Here is a 21,470-nt window from a genome sequence, read left to right on the forward strand (position 1 = left end):
TGTTAGCATTTGATTTCCCTGGGCACCTGTTCATTACTCAGTACAGACGTTTGGTTGAGGAATAGATTTCATTATTGTAATGATTGTTCTTTTTGTTTTCTCCAGTTCATGGCTCTTCTTTATCACTGGTCTCCAGCACTTCTTCTGTTTACTCTACAGTAAGTATTGGCTGCAAAGACCTTCCTCCCTTTCTACGCACATAGATGATACAATAGATTAACATTTGCACTAAAGTTACACAGTGAAATAAGGGATGCTTTAAACTACTGCGTCCCCAATAAACTGGTAGGATTCTACAGCACCTCTGTGGCTCACTTGTCTGTACTTTCACTTGACTTTTGTATATCCATTACAACTGATGAATGGATGTAAAACTGAATTCTATAAAACCCTATTGAGTTATAACTTGGAATCTCTGGAACCATGCACTATACCATAATTTCATAATATGGACTAGTTTTCTGTTTTGTTCTCGAACCCATGGTTGTTAATTGATCTATGGTATTTTAGGTCTTTGTCTTCAAAGACCTGAAAGAACTGGAGATTTTTTATAGTAAGTTTTTGAATAGATTGTGACTTTAAACTTTTATTTTTCAAGTGATGGTACACATGTTTCAATTTATTTTCCCAGTGAATGAAATCATAGTTTGTTTCTCAGATATGTTTGTCTACTAATACAATTTCATCTTTTAAAAAATCTTCTATAAAAAGTTATGCTTTATAGGGGAATACCTTTCTTACTAGGTAATAATCAGGAATATTTGAAAGCAGTTTACTGAACTCATTGAGATCTGAGTACTTTGGATAATCCTTAATCCTGTATAGAAAGGTTCATGAAAAGTTCACAGCCTCTGCTGTCCTTGAGTAATTAAGCATTAAGGGCACATTAATTTTTTCATTGATTTCAATAAGTTTAAATGATACTGCCCATTCTCTATAAAGTAATCTCATAGATTCATGGCTTTAGATAATCACTATTAGTGTTTTTGGTAAACCTACTCTTTTAGGTTAATTCATAAAGGAGTGAGGAGTGTGAACATGTATTGGAAAATCACATAAATGAATGTGTTGAGACTTAGTGTTCCTTTTATTGGGCCAATACTAATGCTTGTTGGGGAGATGTTTTCTGACATACTATTGCAATTTAAATCTCTACATAGCATCAGAAGGTGAAGCATCATCCTAATATTTTAAATATGTATGTAATAACAGTATTTGGGTTAAACTGCCTTTATGAATCCTGAAAAAGGCTCAAGAAACAAATAACATGGTGTCGCTCCCCCTCTTCGTGGAGGAACGACACAGGACCCTGCGCTGTTCTTTCGTCTGCTCGGCCCTCCCCGGGTTTGCTGCTGGTTCTTCCCGGGTTGGCTACCGACCCTTCCACCTCCGTGGAAGGGCGGTTCCCCCTGCCACTTTCCCCACTTCCGCGGGGGAGCGGCACACCGCCGGCCGGCTCTCTCGGGGGCTGCACAGGTGTTCCTTCAGATAGATGTTCCTGGTGCATGTTGTCTCTCTCCTCCTTTATAGTCCTCTTCCACCAATCCCAACTCTGCTACCCACACGCCGAGTACGCTGCTCTCCTCCAATCAGGAGCAGGATCAGCTCCTGCAGGTCATCACTCAAGTTGGCGAGAGGCAGCTGCGTAGAAGTTGTTACTCCCTTCTCAGCGCCATATTGTGGGAGAGCAGATGCATAGAATAAGTCTTAATTCCAGTAACAGTCTAGTCCGAGTTGCTCCCCACAACATGGGTTTGAGGAAAAACAATGTATGTCAATGTCCAGTGGTCTTTTCTGTGATAATCAAAGTGTCCTATTCTCTGCACTGACAGAGAAGCCAGTAGCCACACTTGACTATTGATTATTTGAGATTTGTCTGATGTGACAAGAATTCAATTTTTTACGTTAATCAATTTAAATGTAAATAGATAGCTGTACATGTTGGTTACCAGATTGGATAGCTCAGTCTTATAGAGAACAAAATCATTACATTTAAATACTTAAGATAGATAGAAGTGGATTTCAATGAGGGCAGTTAGAAAGCATAAATGAGAGGTACTGTATTGAGAATGTATGATAAAATGGGGTCAGAAATTAAAGAGAGTGTACATATACATAAATATATATACACATGTTTGTAGACCAACACTTACAGATGAAACTGATTCTCAGTGAAAACAATGGATTAAGTGACCAACAGGAGAAGGTGATATTGTTAGGAAATTGAAATAGTTTTTATAAGAAGTAATGGAAATTATAGACCTAACCAAAAAAGCTTCAGTGAAATAAATCAAATTCAAATAATGTGCATTTGGAAGACTAATAAAAAGGAAAATCGCAGATGCAGTGGAGACATTCTATCCCCAGTTCCCCATGACCATGCACTGAGATTTAATATCAATAAGAAAATATCTGTGAAAGTGTGCATTTGCAATTATGTTGTGAAAAAGCAGTTTGTTATTATTTTTATGCCTCTTAAAGACCTTGGGTAAAATTGAATGGATTTGCATTCTTGCCTGTTTCGATCAGAAATTATGATGTGACATCGGGCAAGTTGCCAGATTTCATTGGACTATACCTATAAAATAAAATTTGAAAGCATCAGCCAAATCTGTCCCATCTGTCTCATGGGATTTCTCCAAGCTGGGTGGAAATCACAGGCCCAGTCCCATCTGCCAAAGTATTACTTCTGGCAAATTTAGAGTTTGTGTTTTTGTTTTTAAATTTAAGCCAATACTGTGAAATTTAGAGCTTTTACCTAAAAATTTCAGTGTATGTATTCCTTTTTAAAATAATTGGAATAGAGAGCAGCTCTGAGATGAATTTTTTGCATATTTATAGCTGTCTGTTGTAGATCCGTTTAGCTGGGGGCCTGTGCTCTCAGGTGAGCCACAGTGTAATCCCCTCTTGTCATTCTTCCTGAACTTGAAGCTAAGTGTGGGTTGCCAGTTATCACTGCGCTGTTCCACATCTCAGAGGAAATAGTCCGCATTATCCTTTGTTAAAAGGAGAATAGTAAAAAATAGCCTAGAAAAGCTGTGTCAGTTTTTTTTTATATGTGTACCCAGAGTCATTTTGTTTTTTGTATGTCTAGTCCTCTTAGACTTTTAAATTCTTTACCCTTGCAATAGATGATTTACTCTCAGTAGATTGTTTACCCTCTTTATAAATATCAGTCTTGCTAAAATCCATTATTTAAAAATGGCAAGTAATCCAATTGCATCATGGTATTGTTAGTAACATGCCTAAGCCACTGCAAGAAATGTAACATTGATATTGTGGCACATTGCTTCAATTTTATCCATCCCAGCACTAATAAACAGAGTTTTGATGAAAGAAGACAAGGAAGATAGAAATTCTTAGTTTTGAAATATATTAGCCGCGGCTCAACAGGCGAATCCTCCCCCTTGTGGCGCTGGCACACCGGGTTCTAGTCCCGGTCGGGGCGCCGGATTCTGTCCCGGTTGCCACTCTTCCAGGCCAGCTCTCTGCTGTGGCCCGGGAGTGCAGTGGAGGATGGCCCAAGTGCTTGGGCCCTGCACCCCATGGGAGACCAGGAGAAGTACCTAGCTCCTGACATCGGATCAGCGCGGTGCGCCGGCTGCATTGCACCAGCAATGGCGGCCATTGGAGGGTGAACCAGCGGCAAAACGGAAGACCTTTCTCTCTGTCTCTCTCTCTCTCTCTCTCTCTCTCTCACTGTCCACTCTGTCTGTAAAAAAAAAAAAAAAAAAAAAGAAATATATTAGCAATGAGACAATTATGCAATATAGTTAATATGCAGTGGTTATGCTTAGCACTAATATATGTAACTTCCTCAGGACTATTGCATGGAAAAATGTGATGAGTATATTTCTTGATTGTGTATAGCAAAATAAAATAGATGTTTTGCATATATACAAATCACATATTGAGACTTTGCCAGTTTAATATAATGCCAACAAGCCTAAAAGCCGGAATTGGGCAACATAAGGTGGCAATCAGTATACTAAGTACTAATGAAAACTAAGAGTCATAGTTAATGTGCCATGTATCTTAAGGCAATTCATTTTGTTTTCCTTACATTCCTGGCATACTTCTGATTCCAAAACAAACAAAAAATTGTATATACAACTTTTAATTATTTGAATTCAAAGTATAATGTTCACTTAAATTGCTAAAAATGAGATGTAAACTATTCAAGATTTATGTCATCATTCCTTTTTATTTTTCATTTTTATTCATTTTTTCAAGATTTTTCTTTAAGAGTTACAGAGGAAAGACAGAGAACGAGTAAGATCTTCCATCCATGGGTTCACTCCCCAAATGGCCCCAACTGGGAATGAGCTAGGCCAAAGCCATGGGCCTGGAGCTTCATCCGGGTCTCCCACATGGGTGGCAGGGACCCAAACACTTGGGTCATCTTCCGCTGCTTTTCCTAGGCCACGTGCTGAGAGCTTGATCATAAGTGGAGCAGCCCAGACATAAACCAGTGTCCGTTTGGGATGACAGCAGTGGCCATACCTGCCATGCCACAACACGGCGCTTCATCATTGCTTTTTAAAATGACTGTCAGGATCCTGTTTAAAAATATTTATCAATTCATTTGAAAGACAGAGTTACAAAGAGAGAGGGAGACAGAGATAAGGAGAGAGGAATCTTCCATCTACTTGTTCACTTCCCAGATGGCCTCAACGGCTGCAGCTGGGTCAGGCTGATGCCATGGGCCAGGAACTTCCAGTCTCACACATGGGTGCAGGGGCCCAAGCACTAGGACCATCTGCTGCTGCTTTTCCCAGGCCATGAGCAGGGAGCTGCATGAGAAGTGAAACAGCTGGGACACAAATCAACCCATACAGGTTGCCAGCCTTGCAGGTGGAGGCTTTACCCACTAGGGGCCCTGTCAGGATTTTACCAGCCAGAAACTTTATTATTTAACCAATATGTTACTAATTTTACATGTTTTTAAAGGTAGAGAAACAAAGAAAGAAAAAGCTCAGCCTAAAAGCAATGCTTACATGTAAAATATATTTTGGTAGTTATGTTTTATGTTTTTTGGAGGAAAAGAGGTAAAAGACTTTTCAGATACATGTCCATCATTTAATCAAGAAATATTCCAGAAGTAGAGATAGGAAACAATAGACCATTTTTCACCTCTGCTCTACTTCTGTTGGTGAATAGACACATATTGTTCAGTGATAATATACATTTTCCAACTTTTTCCAAAACAAGTGAGCTTCCAAAATGTAATGGTGTGCTTATCTCATTTTCTGGTATTTTGTAGCCCTACATGAAAAAGAAACAGCCACAGAAAACACAGCTAAGAGCTTTCTGTAACTAAGGCCAAACAACACCCTTTCAGTTGCGACAGAAGACCTCATTGGCATGAACTGTAGAGGCAGAGATGTTTTCCCAACCACATTATAAGCATGTTAACACTGGGTGTTCAAGTGTTTTGCTCACTTGCCATCCAGTACGGTAAATTAATAATCATTAGGACCTGGCGCCGCGGCTCACTAGGCTAATCCTCCGCCTAGCAGCGCTGGCACACCAGGTTCTAGTCCCGGTCGGGACGCCGGATTCTGTCCCGGTTGCCCCTCTTCCAGGCCAGCTCTCTGCTGTGGCCAGGGAGTGCAGTGGAGGATGGCCCAAGCACTTGGGCCCTGCACCCCATGGGAGACCAGGAGAAGTACCTGGCTCCTGCCATCAGATCAGCATGGTGCACCGGCCACAGTGCACCGGCTGTGGCGGCCATTGGAGGGTGAACCAATGGCAAAAGGAAGACCTTTCTCTCTGTCTCTCTCTCTCATTGTCCACTCTGCCTGTCAAAAAAAAAAAAAAAAAATAGTAAATAAAATAAAATAATCATTAGGGAAGCTAAAATAAAATGAACCTGTAGGCTTCATTTTTTTTGGTCATTATTTTCCTCCAGCTTTTTTGACATTTGTTATGATAGTGAATTAAGAATAAATTCTGGCCGGCGCCGTGGCTCAATAGGCTAATCCTCTGTCTGTGGCGCCGGCACACCAGGTTCTAGTCCCGGTCGGGGCACCGGATTCTTTTCCCGGTTGCCCCTCTTCCAGGCCAGCTCTCTGCTGTGGCCAGGGAGTGCAGTGGAGGATCGCCCAAGTGCTTGGGCCCTGCACCCCATGGGAGACCAGGAGAAGCACCTGGCTCCCGCCATCAGATCAGCGCGATGTGCCGGCCACAGTGCGCTGGCCGCAGCGGCCATTAGGGGTGAACCAATGGCAAAGGAAGATCTTTCTGTCTCTCTCTCTCACTGTCCACTTTGCCTGTCAAAAAATAAAAATAAAAAAGAATAAATTCTGACCCCTAAATCTTGGCTACATATCTGTAATTCTTATTAAGATTCTCTTATTTTTTAAATCCACCTTTTTTCCATGTACTCAAATTTTAAATTATAATTTATGGTTTATTTTTCTTGATGATAGTATAGATCATAGAGTTTTAAAATCTGTTTGCTTTAAAGCATATCGTGTATCCATAGATAAAATTATCTATATTTTTAGAATAACTTACAGTTTATATGCAGCAGAATAGTCACTTAGAATCATATAAAACATTGTTTTCAGTATTTTAATTGAGCAATTTTTAGAAAATTTTTTCTCTTTTTCTAAAAATTGTATTTACTTATTTATTTTATTTATTTGAGAAGCACAAAGATAGACAATTCTCTTTGCCAGTTTACTCCCCAGATGCCCACAAGAGTAAGAACTGGACCAGGCCAAGGATGAAAGCCAATAACTTAACGTCTCCTACATGGGGGTTAGGAACCCAACTACTTGAGCCATCATCCTTTTCTTGTGTTTGATCATAAGAATATGTTAAATATAAATGATAATTATTCACACATTGCAAGATAATTATTCACATATGTGTGGGTTGAAATGGCATTCGTTTTTATAATTAAGTGATTTTCCCTTTATCTTTTACAGGCTGAAGAAAAGGCTCATTCAGAGGTAAAAACAATTTTAATATTTATTGTTGTGTACATGTATGATGAAATAAATATTGGTACCACTAGAGGGCTCTCTGATACAGTAGAATAGCTATAAGACAGCTGATAGAAGTTACTCAGCTAGTTGATAAATAGTCTCAGATACAGCCTTTTTAAAACAAAATAAAAGGAAGTATTTAAAAGCCACTTCTCTTTTCAGGTTCTAGATTGAGTCTTAGTTCAGGTACTTAGTAGCAGGTACTTAGTAAAATCCTTGATGAGTGAATGACAGTCCTCACAGGCTGAGATTATCTGCATAGGATTAATGAAAACATGGCTAGACCTGCACAACATACCAGCAAGTCTATTTTGATGTTTCTAGTCCCTTTTTATAGCCAATGTGGTATGTCATTCTGATCACACACGTTTCCGAAATACAGACTTGGTCGCAATACTGTAAAAATCAAATTGCAACCTGTAGAGACTATTATTTTTCTCTTTTCCTTTGTAAAAGAGCTGTCCTCCTCAAGGAGAGCAGAACTTTAATTAGGTCTTTATTCAAGGTGAGGTGATGACTGATTGGCTTATGCTGAGGCAATCAGAAACAGAGAAAAATAGATGCCTTGGAAAGAGTCTTTGCACAGGACTTTCCCACCAAAGCCTTAACTGTTAAAGCAAAATGTGTGCAGTGCTTAAAAATTTTCAAAATATATTCATTGCACCAGTTTATTTTTAGAGGCCAGTGTCATCATTTGATCACAGATTAAATCTGAGTTCCAAAAACCTATTTTATTTACATCACATGGATATGATGAACTTCTAACATAGATTATCTGTTTACCCTATAGAAATTATGCAATGCCTGTTTTATCATTCATGCCCTTTCATGGGTCATGAAAATAAATTTAAATTACTTTATAATTTCCTCGACTGTATTTTAAAGGACCTGTAATCATATAATAGAGAGTATTAGTTTGAGAGTGGCTCTTTGAATATGTTTTGTTTGCTTAAGAATAAGTAGATGTTGTGCTTTGTGAAACTATTCATGCTCCTCATCTCATACACACGTGTAATTTTTGACTGCAGTGTGTGTCTTTAAAAAACAAGAATGAAATGGAGTCACAATTGGTGATGTCATATAAACATCTGCCTAGAGTTCTCTTGTCTTTCAGTATCCCTTAGTATTGACACCATTTCTTTTCCATACAATCTAATGTGCAGGGGGAAATAGTTAATGTTCAGGAAATAGTTAATGTCAGGAATGTTCTTAGGAATCCAGACAACGTTCTACAAGTCAAAGTACAACAATAGGGGATTTGCTTTTGAACAAATGAGAGACATCAGAGTAGAATGTTTGGCATCTAAGTAACTAAAATCTCCTGAGGCCAGAAATTCACTTGTACAACCTAGTCTCAGGTGTTTGTAAATGTTTTGCTCTTACTAATTACTGTTTAAATTTCCTGGCAACATGAGACTTGCACATTAAATCGCAGTAAGGCTTAAATTAAAATTTTAGGTATGATACAACATAGCCTTCCTTTTCCTGTTGCAGTTTTTTTTTTTTTTTGAGGTAAGAACTTAACTAAAGAAGGAAAACATTTTAGAAGATTTATTTTATTGGTTTATCTAGTTAGTTATACATTTTACTGATTTTTTCTTTATTTTTAAACTGTAACACATTTCTGCTCAGAGCTACTAGTAACTCATTCACTCAAAGATGTTATAACAAGGATTTGGAAAGACTTCTCCATTAATCAGTAAAATTCTTTCAAATATGTACGTGTTAATGTTGGATTGAGCCCAGCTTTCAGTAACTTCAGAATATTCTACTAAGAAGTTGCTGAACTATGGAAAATTTAAATTAACACAGTTAAAAGGAACCATGGGATTTTTTGGAACATAGCATGGAGTACTTTTTGCTTTAAAAATAAAACAGCAAAATATGTATTTGTGTATTTAGTTTTTTAAAAAGAATACATTTTTCTGTCTGAATTTTACTAACAGTTTGCTGGGAGAAAAGAATTAATAGAGAAAGGAAATTGCCTCCCAGCTCACTCAGGGATGGCTTCTGGAGCAAACAGGCATCCTTGGACTGGCAGATTTGAGCCCTGAATTTGAAGTTAGACACTTTCCCCTCTGTTTATTAGTGGCATGATAAGCCACTTAATATATTGTCACAATTAAAGTGATTGTCACTATGTCGCCCCTGTTCACTTCTTTCATTTTCAGGAACTGGTGCTAATAGAGTGGGGATGGAATGAGCTAAATATAATAATTTGCTTTACTGTCTTAAAGTCTTAGTTTTAAGTAAAAGTCTATCAATACATCGAATTGATTATAATTTCATTGCATTCAGCAAATCCATAAGCTGCGGAGAGAGCTGGTTGCATCACAAGAAAAAGTTGCTACCCTTACATCTCAGCTTTCAGCAAATGTAAGTCACTTTATGTTTTAAACATATCAGAAGATTTTATATAGCACAATGCAAAGCTTTTTTGAAAAATGAGATTTATATATTTATTTGAAAGTAAGAATTACACAGAGAGAGAGACAGAGACAGAGAGACAGAGAGAGAAATCTTCCACCTGTTGGTTTACATCTTGATAGCCTCAATAGTCAGGGCAGGGCCAGGCCAAAGCCAGGAACCAAAAGCTTCATCTGGATCTCCCACATGGGTTCAGGGTCCCAGGCACTTGGGACATCCTCTGCTGCTTTCCCAGGTGCATTAGTAGAGAACTGGATCAGAAGTGATGCAGACAGGACTTGAACCGGCACCCATATGTGATGCTGGCACTGCAGATAGTGGCTGAATCTGCTGTGCCACAACACTGGGCCCCAATGCAATTCTTTTAATAACAAACATACAAACTGTAAGTGTCCAGAATTGTGGAGATGTATATCATGAATAATGAGACTCAAAGTTAAATTCTTCTACATACTCAGCAATAAAACATAAACCCAAATTGAGGAAGATTCACAGTGAGGTTAAATGAATTCCGTTTTCTCATATAATTGAAAACAATAATCCCAGCTCTATAGGAAGTGATTCTTGTTTATTTTGATCACTCCCCGTACATCAGTCCCTCTCAAATCACAATGCAGAAGGGTGTTAGTGTTTGACTTTGAAAGATAAAATATTCGTGTGCTCTGCTTCTTTTAGTTCACTTTATTGAACAATTGATTCAGCATCTACTTAATTTCCAAAACATTAATTTATGTCTAAATACAAAGATTAAATACATTGCAGGTGAGATGAAGTTCTCAAAAATAAGCAAACAGGAAAAGCTTAGCAGCCTTCCCTAGCAGTGTAAAGGGATTCACTTTTCCTGGCTCCAAAGCAACCAAAACCGCAAAAAAACAATGACAATGAAGACCATCAATTGTATAAACATTTATTGAATATCTATCAGTGTGCTGGAGAATACTGAGTCGATGCAGAGTATTAAAGGAGAACATGTGGCATTGTGCCCGCTTCTAAGGAACAACAGTGTTATAGTCAACAGTGAGGGGTAAGGAAACTCCTGCTATTTTGCCATATGTCCAGCCGCCCTGACTCAACATGAGCTTTGCCCAGCTCTGCTGTGGAATTCTGTGCCCATTTCCTGCCTCACTGCTTCTTCCCTCTGCTCCTCCATGGAGTTCTCTGTCTCCTAGACAAAACATATTTTGTCAAGAGTGAGCAGGTGCAGGCCATGCTGTATGACTTGAACAAAAGACATTTCTTTAGAATAAAATTAATTGTGTAATAGAAATTACACAGGATAGATGTCATTTTATTTATCATATATTCATTTGAGCACCATATTTGAATTGATTTCATGTTTTTCAGTGTTAGAAGAATCAGATTGAGTATTGACTCTATTGTTCTACACATATTATTAGAAGGTTGCTAAATAATAGTAGGCTTTTGAGAATGACTTACTCCAGCTAACAATATTATTTAATCTTGTTTGTGGCTTCTCAGTGTAACTTTTAAGAGATAGTTCAGAGGAAACTGTAAACTTTATAATATAGATTAATGTACAGTAGGAGGCTTCTGACTTTGGAGTCAGCAGATACACAATAGTGTAAATGCATACAGGATTGTGTTTATCTGCAATGAGGAGACTTCAGTGCAGACACAGTGCATTAGATTGTCAAGATACCTCTGCAGTTATCTTGAACAATTACTTGGAGTTTAATTTATTATGTTTAGTTATCTTGGTTGGCCTAGTCGAATAATTCAAATATTGGAATACTAAATTACTGTAGGACATAATGGAGTATGGCCAATACACAGGAACTTTTAAAAACTATTTCTGTTCAAAAAGTAATATGTGAACATTGTATTAAATTTTTTAAGGAACTAAAAAAGCACTGAAAAAAGGTGTATTTGCTTTTCCCTCTGAGACTCCAGTTCTCACTCTTGGTTATTGATTTCTTGTCGTGTATCTTTTTAATATTTTCTTATTATATCTCCATTTATACAATTGCACAATACAAGTGCAAAGGCTTGTATGTGTGCACACACATACGCACAAAGCAGGACCAAATACTAGTGTAAGGGAACTGTCATGAAGGTCAACTCTATTCATTGCTTGCAAGTGGAGCAAACACTTCTGAAAGTTGGCAGCCATTGACTGCGTGCCCCTCCTGCTCCAACTGTGCATGTCACACGATTTTCACTGATGTGTTTTCATAACCTTGGAGCGTGCCTTCTCAGCTGGATGTTACCATGCCTTCCAAATTGAAAATTTGTTCTTGTGGTTAAAAAAGGTTTTACTTTTTTATGTATAAACATAAATATACATATGGCACATAAATACGTTTTAGCATATTCATGATACTAAAATGTCAGTAGAGAGTGGTGATTAAGAAAAAAATTATCCGCAATGTCTGTCTAGGAGGTTGATGTTTAAAAAAATGAAAGAAGCAGAATTATGGCAAATAGTGTCAAATTGATTTTTTTAAACTTCCTCCACCTATAGCCATGTCATCATTAGTAACAGTACACACAGACAGGAGCATAATACATATTTCACTTTATGTTCTTATTTTTACTTTAAATATATTTTAGAAATGCTCACAAATTACAGATTCATACACAAAGCATGTGCTACATATAAGCCTTATTTTTAGTAGACAAAATAATAACAACCAAAGGAAAAACAGGAGAAAACCAAAATTTTCTCTTAAGGTTAATGGATAAACAAACTGATATAGCCATACCATGAAAAACTACTCAGCTATACAAACATATGAACTGTTGTACAGGCAACATCTTGGGTAGAACTCAAGGGCATTGTGCTAAGTGAAAAAAAAAAAAAAAGCCAGTTTCAAGGAGTCACATACTATACAATTCCATTTACAATATCCAAGAAATGAAAAAAAATATAGAAGTGGAGAATAGATTAATGATTGTGTGGGAGGGTAAGGGATGAGGAGAGAGATGACATGGCTGTAAAGTAGTAGCCAGAAGGAGATCTTTGTGGTGATAGAACAGTTTTGCATCTTGATTGAGTTGGTCATGATATCAGCCCAAATATATTAACCTGTATATGTATACCAATATTGAATTCCTGGATTATAATTATGTAAGCTATAATCATTGAGAGGAACTGGATAATGGATACAAAGAACCTATCTGTATTATTTTTTAAACATCTTGTAAACATATATGTATCTCAAATTTAAAAACACATTGTTAAAGATCAAGATAATTTTTTTGAAAATATGTCTAGTTTTTATTTCACCATTTAAAGTTTCTTTATTTGGTGTGGACATGGCTTGTTACAGTATTTTACTAGCAGACTCATGCACAGCCATTCTAGAAAATTATGGATATTTCTCAAAGACTTAAAAATAAAACTTTTATATAACCCAGCAATACTACTGCTGAGTAAATATTCAAAAAAATGAAATCAATCTCTCACCAAGACATCTGTACTTCCATGTTTGTTACATGGCTATTCAAAATAGCAAAGATATGAAAGCAACTCCAAGTGTCCATCATTGTTTGGTTTGTGATGTCCCTTTAGACTTTGCAGACCACAATGAACCATGATAGGATTTAGATAATACTTGATATTTTCTCCATTCTAGGAAATAGTTTTGAAATTTCATTCAGCATGTGTTTCATTTCATCTCATCTTAATTAATATGGATTGATGTATGTATCAATCACCTACATTCTAAGCATACACAAATACATAAATTCATCATAGAGATTCAATCAGATTATTTTTGTAAAGGATTTATTTATAAATCATAATTTCCTAATATAAAATTCTTATTTGGAGGTAGATATAAATTTTTATGTATTAGTTTGTTTATACCCTAAATAAACTTTCTACATTTTGGTTAAATGTAAGTGTGATCTCCACAATGAGGATGATTTCCTGGAAATGTAAAATTATAATTTATAAAGATGCATTTCAATGGATTTGATTTTGTGAAAATCATTAATATTTTTAAATTCACTAGTTATTTAAAGTATCCATCCTCTGTGAGTGCAGCCTGTTGAAATCCTTGCTTAGTGTATACTAAGTTGATCTTCCGTATATGAAGGTAATTTAAATGAAACTCGATGAAGGGTGGGATAGGAGAGGGAGTGGGAGAGGGGAGGGCCGCGGGAGGGAGGGAGGTTGTGGGGGGGAGCCACAACAATACAACAGTTGCACTTTGTAAATTCACATTTATTAAATAAAAAATAAAAAATAATAGCAGTTATCACACATTAAAAAAAAAAACAAAATAAAGTATCCAGTGTCATTTTGCTCAGTTTATGAATAACTTAATCAGTACTTAATCGATTATTTTATTTGGGTTAATTTTTGTAATTGTTATATCACAGATTTGAACTTGGAATGGCTATATTTACACCAAGTCTACACGGTAATCTTTGTTTCACTTTTAAAATTTGAAACACATCTGCTTCTTTGCTAGCATGCATTTTTTCTCTTTTTTAGAACATAAATAAGTTTTAGCATATTCATGATATTAAAATGTCAGTAGAGAATGTCAGCTCACCTCTCATCTGACTGGAGGAGTAGGGCCTCCAGTCAGTAGACTGTGTACTAAGCCTTCCTTCCTCATGTGGAGTTGTGCTGAATAAAATGATGTAAAGCCACGAGCAGACTGTAAGGTTGCTTCTACTAGCTTGTCTGCAGAGGAAAGAGAGGGTATACTGGCAGGTGCTACTGCTTGGCCTTCTCTGAATCAGTACTTCACTAATAGCAAGGGCGTGGGACTCCCCAAAGAAAGGCAACTGCAGGTGCATGGTCACACAGTTAGCCAGCTTTCATGCTGCCAAGTCGGCTGGCTGGCATTTGTTTGCCTTTTAACATATTTTCCACAAATATCATCCCTTAGATAAATTGGAAATGAGCAGTAAGGCTACTTATTGCTAACGTTTTTCAAAGATACCAATGAATGAATATGTAAGAAAACAAAAGGTACTTTTTTGCCTTTCAGTATATAATCATTTTAATCAAAAATCCTTTGAGTATTATTTCATTTAAGATTGTATGCTACTTCTTTGCTCTATTTAGCATTTTTATATGACCAGGCAATTACTCTTTTTTTTCCACTTCTCCTAAGAGAAAATTATTTGTACCTGTTAACAGCAAATACTAAAGAGACAGTTTCATACAGTATAAAAGAAATGTAAAATCTTGTATCTGTTTAAGGAAAGGACCATTGTCAATTCAACTAACTACTGATTTTCAAACATAAAATTTTATCATAAATATCTCATTTTATGAGGATATATGTATATGTATATACATCTCTATATAATTTATATATATGCCCATTTAAATCTGTGTATAGAACATTTTTATATAGTTGATCTTGTAGCTCCTTTCTATGTGAACCAGTGCTATGTAGGAATTATATGTAACAGTATTTTTCCTTATTGTTCATCACCACAATCATTATATTTAAATGTTTATTTAGATTATGTTTATTATCATAAAACCAAACATAGTATGTATTAAAAAATCTTCCCTTAACCAATTATCAATCCTTTCTATTTTATTATGGCAGTAGACTTCATCTAACACAAATTAGAGTATTCAGTATTATAGAAATACAACTTACTCTGACTTGAAAATTATAAATCTGCTAGAAGAAAAGTTAGAATCAAGTATGGTTAAAATTCTCCTGAAAATTAATAATTTTGAAGAAATTGCACAAGCTTTTTAAAATACATTGCCCCATGGTTTAATCAGTTTTACTTTCCATTTTCATTCCTTTATGCTGATAAAGATTAGCATTGGTAGGAAAATTTATTCTTTGTTGGTCCTATTACTCCTTTTTATTTAATCTTTGTAGTGAGAAATCTCTATTACTTCTAAAGTAAGAAAGTTAATCTGATAAACTAAACCAAGGTGACATAAATTTAAAACACAATTTCACTTGCATAATTTTAATGTGCATTTCTTGAAAGCAATTTGACTCAAATTAAAATGTTCCTTAGTAATCATTTTTTTAATTGGATGCCCTGTATTCTTTTTTATGTTAATATACTTTTATATTTATTTTTTATTTAGTAAATATAAATTTTCAAAGTACAGTTAATGGATTACAATGCCCCCCCCCATAATTTCCCTCCCACTCACACCCCTCCCATCTCCCACTCCCTCTCCCATTCCATTCACATCAAGATTCATTTTCAATTATCTTTATATACAGAAGATCAATTCAGTATATATTAAGTAAAGATTTCATCAGTTTCAACCCACACAGAAACACAAAGTGTAAAATACTGTTTCAGTACTAGTTATAGCATTACTTCACATTGGACAACACGTTAAGGACAGATCCCACATGAGAAGTACGTACACAGTGACTCCTGTTGTTGACTTAACAATTTGACACTCTTGTTTATGGGGTCAGTAATCTGCCTAGGCTCTAGTCATGAGTTGCCAAGGCTATGGCAGCCTTTTGAGTTTGCCGACTTCAATCTTATTCCGACAGGGTCATAGTCAAAGTGGAAGTTCTCTCTTCCCTTCAGAGAAAGGTACCTACTTCTTTGATGGCCCCATTCTTTCCACTGGGATCTCACTCACAGAGATCTTCCATTTAGGTCTTCCTTTTTTTTTTTTTTTTTTTTTTTTTTAGCACTATTGGTTGAACTCTGTGATTAACACACAATTATTCTTAGGTGTTTAAATTTTAACTGAAAAGTGATCCCTGTTAAATATAAGAAGGGAATAAGAGAGGGAGGAGATGTACAATATGGGACCTGTTCAATCAGACTTGCCCCAAATGGTGGAGTTAGAATCATGCCAGGGGATCCCAATACAATCTCATCAAGGTGGCATATACCAATGCCATCTCACTAGTCCAAGTGATCAATTTCAGTTCACAGTTGATCACACTGATAGGTCTAAGAGTCAAAGGGATCACACAAACAAGTCTAGTGTCTGCTAATACTAGCTGATAGAATCAAAAAGGGAGACAACGATCCATCATGGGAAGCGGGATACACTTTAGACTCATAGAATGGCAGATGTCCTAAATAGCACTCTGGCCTCAGAATCAGCTCTTAAGGCATTTGGATATGGCTGAAGAGCCCATGAGTATTTTAGGCATGGAAAGCCAAGACACCCTGGGAAAAAAAGAAAAAGGAAGACCTTAGTAATCATTTATAATTTTTGTGAATAATTGGTGAAAAACAATTTTTCAAAATTTAGAGACTGGAATTCTAATGGCAAATATTTTATAGCTATAGCTACAAAATATTTCATAGCTTATTTAGCATATTCTTTATTTTATTTAAGTTATACAAGTTTCATGTATTTCATAAATGCAGATTTAGGAACATAATGATACATCTCACCTTACCCTCCCTCCTGTCCATATTCCCACCCTTACTTCTCCTTCCTCTCTTATTCCCTTTCCTAATTTTTACAATGATATACTTTCAATTTATTTTATACTCATAAGATTAAACCCACACTTAGTAAAGAGTTTAACATATAGTAAGAAGAAAAACAAGGACACTGTTCCTCAACAGTAGAGACAAGGGCTGAAAACATTCATTGAATCTCAAAATACCAATGCTGATTTTTTGGCATATTTTTCTTACTAAACTTATAAGTTATGCACAGAGGGTGGAGTGAAGTAAGTTTCTTCAAATTTATACATTCAAGGACTCAGGGTCTTATAATTAAACCTCATACTTATCTGCTCATCTGTATTGAATAAAATCTTACAATTTGTTTAGTAAATAACAAATATTTTCAGCTGGAATGTTCTGTTTTAAAAGAAAACAGCAATTAGAGTTTTCTGTTTTAGTAACCCATTTTATGAGCATACTGACATTTCTAATAGGCTAAACTGGAATCAGCACTAATAATCATCACAGGCAAATATATTATATATTTACAAAAAGTGATGCTTTATGGTGGAAAACAACACCTGATACATATAAAATAGATGGATCTCAAAATTAGTGTTAAAGAAAATAGTCGGGGGCGTTCGCTGTGGTGTAGCGGGTAAAGCCGCTGCCTGTAGTGCCAGCATCCCATTTGGATGCCAGTTCGAGTCCCAGTTGCTCTATTTCCTATGCAGCTCTCTGCTATGGCCTGGGAAAGCAGTAAAAGATAACTCAAGTCCTTGGGCCCCTGCACCTGGGTGGGAGACTTGAAAGAAGCTCCTGTCTTTTGGCTTCTGATTGGTGGAGTTCCAGCTGTTGTGGTCATCTGGAGAGTGAACCAGCAGATGGAAGATCTCTCTCTCTGCCTCTGTAACCCTGCCTTTCAACAAATAAATAAATCTTAAAAAAAAAAAAAAAACAGTCATTGAGGAATCATACCATATTATCCTTGTATAGTTTTAAAATAGATGAAACTAACATAATCTTTAGGAATGTGAACCTAAAAACTAGGTGTAAAAACTATACAGAAAAGAAAGAAAATGAAAAATTACCACACAAGTTATAATAGTGGCTATCATTGGAGAAGAGAAAGGGAAGTAGTGATGGGGAGGCGCACAGGAGGTTTTCCAAGGTCTTGAAATGTTCTCTGTCTTGTCTTCGCTGCTGAATGAATAAAGGTTGTGTATGGGATACGTCAAGTGAGCTCCACATTCCATCTTGCTCACTTCCATTAAAGTTAAAGTATAAGAGAAAATACAATGTGGTCTTCTCCTGATTTTCGAGGATGGTACTGAGATTAATGGAATGACATCTCTGTGATAAATTAGAAGATAATATTCCTTTTTTAGTGTGTTATTTATCCAATTAAATCTGCTAAAAAATCTTGGCACATAATTCTCAAGATCATGTGTGTATCTAAGAGAGAGGGGGCAGGAGTAAGGGAAGAACACAAGAGACAGGAGTAGGAGAAAAAGAATAAAGAGAATAAAGAGCTATGCTGGTGGGTCGAGGTTTAATAAAATATTCTCTGCAGATGGATTTTCTCCATATTTCAGTGTCAGGTAAAGTCCATGCTGAATTCACAGCTGGGAACAAAGACGTCTTTGTACAGAATGCTAATGGAAGATACTCATTTATTCTAGCTGTCACTAATAGTGGAGTAAACTTCCCAATCCCCAATTCTTTGGAATTTGTGATGCATTTAATAGCTGATACCTCTGCATTTCAGCTCTGCTGTAGTCACAAGGAGGTGAATTTTAGTTGAGTCATCTGCCTTCTTTTTAAAGAAATGTCAGTGTTTTGTCAAAGATTACCAAACATTGCCCTTGCATAATTTATGCTAGATTTAAATGTAAAGTATTCAACTCTTACATTATTTTGTGGGCACAAAATCTATATCAATTTGAGATAATACACCTGCAGTTCTACTTGTAGCCATGGTGAGAGATTGAAGCACCTCTTCAAACTTAATATTCTGGGTTCAAGCTGTTGCATAATGGCATGTCAATAGAAAGTGGCCTATTTTAGAGCTGCACTAAGATTGTCAAATATTTCTAAACCATAAGAATTATGGTTATGTACTGCCATATGTATAATTCTCTGGAATTTAAAATAAGACCTCAAAGCCACAAAAGCTTAATGTTAAATAAAATATGACTGAACATTGCTTCTTGCTGGCCTACTTGTACTTCCGTAGTTGAGGGGAATAAAAAGTAGAATAAAAAGCCCTTTTATTGAAAAGAGTTTAGAAAGTGAAGACAACCCTTCAATTCAATTCATTGTAAGTAGTAAAAGAAGAAGGATAATATTACAGCTGTCTACAGATGTCTGACTCTGGAAGGAGGGAATCATAACAAAAGAAGGGCTAGAAATATCCTCAAAGGTCATCATGGAAGTGTAAAAATGAGGCACATTTGTCCGTTGACTATTTCAGTGTCCTCCTTTTGGGATTCAGCCTGAAAACTTGGCAGCTCAGAACTTTATTCAGTATTTTGGGCATCAAATCCTTCCATGATGTGCAAGTCAGAGGTGTTATTATTTACAGCATATCATCCCCTTTCAGAAACTGAACTTGTGTTAAATGTCAAGAGACTGAAACACAGATTTTAGGAAGCCAAAGTTTAGAGATGACAAATGAAGATGTGTGTGAAAGGTGAGTCATCATTGAGAGCTAGCCAGGATGGTCCTTGGATTTAAAGAGTTTAGAATACCTGAAATAAGCATTATGTAAAATGAAGAATTTTCATCCATCCACATAGGATTCTGACATTTCAACTGTGTTCCTTCCGTTTTGTTCACAGGCTCATCTTGTGGCAGCTTTTGAGAAGAGTTTAGGGAATATGACCGGCCGACTGCAAAGTCTAACAATGACGGCAGAACAAAAGGTATGTTTGGAAATTGCCATTGCAGTTTGAAAAAAAAATAAAACTGCAGGTTGCATAAGATGCTTCAATAACACTAGAGATGAAATGCGGTAAAAGTAATAAGAGCATCCATTATGCAGTAAATTCAAATATGAGCAAGGAAATACCTTTCTCCTCAGATTTTAAGACATGGCCAGATTAGTCCATTATTGGAACACACCCACACAAGACACAAAGTTCTTCCTAGGCAGCCTATTTTTTTTTTCTTTTCAATGGAGCTATTAAAATAATGCCAAATATTAAGAAAGAGAGGCAATCGTGTAAGAGAGAGAGTATTCTAGAAGCAACTTGTTAGGCAGTTGACAAGAGTTGTATTCTTCACAAATCCATGGCCAATCACTCCAGTCATAGACCATGGCTGTAGGCTGAGATACTCAGGGAGGCTTCCAAGAGCAGATGTCAGGGTTCTAGAAAGTAAGAGACCTCTGATTATGGCAGCTGTGAGGCTAGGGATGATCCTGTGTAGTTTGGGAATCATAAACACAAGTTGGCATCTGGGGATGCTACCTTTGATGTTATTTATGTTATAGCAAAAGCTTCAAATAAACTTGAATGGTTTTATGGCATGGAAGAATGACTCCTAAAAAGAAAGGGAAAAAAGAGAATTTAGTTCACAAAGGCAGATATATCAAGGTTTCTGCTGCTTAGAGAGACTACGGTCACTTTCCCTATGTTGACCAGTTAGCTTCTTTTCTTTCTTTCTTTCTTTAAATTTTTTAAAGATTTATTTACTTAGTTGAAAGTCACAGTTACAGAGAGAGAGAGGGAGAAAGAGAGCATGAGTGAGTGAGTGAGAGAGACAGAGACAGAGATCTTGCATCCACTGGTTCACTCCCTCAAATTGCTGCGCTAGTCAGGGCTGGGTCAGGCCGAAGCCAGGAGCCAGTAGCTTCATCTGGGTCTCTGAAATGGATGCAGGGTCCCAAGCACCTGGGCCATCCTCTGCTGCATATCCCAGGCCATTAGCAGAGAGCTGGATCAGAAGTGGAGCAACTGGGGATGCTGGCGTCACAGGTAGCGGCTTTACCTGATACACCACAGTGCCGCCCTCAGCTGATTTCTTTTCTGTTAGTCCAATGGTCTTAACCTCCTTGGGTGGCTTTCAAAGACAAATAAAACCTTTGAAACTATGTGGGATTTTTTTTTTGGTAAAAACTTTTTAATATGGGCAGAGTCCACAGTTTTCATGTGATTCTTAAATCCATTATATAAGACAAATGTAGATATTTTCAGAAACTGTTCCTATGTCTGTGGGAATGATTTTGACTTAGTCTTTAGTTTCTATAAATTTACATGACATTAGCATGTATTACCAACTTTTGTCGGCTAGACATGTTTTTCTTTTAAAATGGCTGGATGCAGGGGAGGGCATTTGACTCGGTGATGAAGGCCATTGCTTGGGATACCCACATCCCATATTGGAGTATAGGGCTTTAGCTCTCCTTGCCTGCCAGGCTAGCTTTCTGCTAATGCACTCCTGGGAGTCAGCAGTGATGGCCCATGGACTTGGATCCCTACCATCCAGATGGAAGACCCAAACTGAAGTCTGGACTCCTAGATTCAGCCTGGGCAAGCTGTGGCTATCGCAGGCATTTTAGGGAGTGAACCAGCAGATGAAACTCTCTCTCTCCCCCTTTCAAATGAATATAAACATAATTAAAAAAAAAAACACAGAACTGAATGTGAGCAATCCAATTAAACCAAAAGAGGAAAGTGAACATTACTATGATTTCCTGGTATAACCAGC

At 36.7% G+C, this 21,470-nt stretch overlaps 1 protein-coding gene across 13 annotated transcripts in view; it reads left to right on the forward strand.

Annotated features, from left to right (window-relative positions):
* The window catches only part of NAV3 (neuron navigator 3), a 966,035-nt gene that overhangs the window by 886,033 nt on the left and 58,532 nt on the right, over window positions 1–21,470 (forward strand). For all 13 annotated transcript variants that reach the window (XM_089307477.1, XM_051846465.3, XM_008256837.5 and 10 more), the window contains 4 exons: window positions 106–158; window positions 6,936–6,959; window positions 9,294–9,371; window positions 19,601–19,684. In XM_089307477.1, the coding sequence (XP_089163603.1) occupies window positions 106–158; window positions 6,936–6,959; window positions 9,294–9,371; window positions 19,601–19,684 (239 nt within the window). The remainder of the gene's footprint in view (window positions 1–105; window positions 159–6,935; window positions 6,960–9,293; window positions 9,372–19,600; window positions 19,685–21,470) is intronic.

This window comes from Oryctolagus cuniculus, chromosome 11, assembly GCF_051225735.1.
Source record: "Oryctolagus cuniculus isolate XC-2025 breed Fujian yellow rabbit chromosome 11, ASM5122573v1, whole genome shotgun sequence".
Lineage (NCBI taxonomy): Eukaryota > Metazoa > Chordata > Mammalia > Lagomorpha > Leporidae > Oryctolagus > Oryctolagus cuniculus.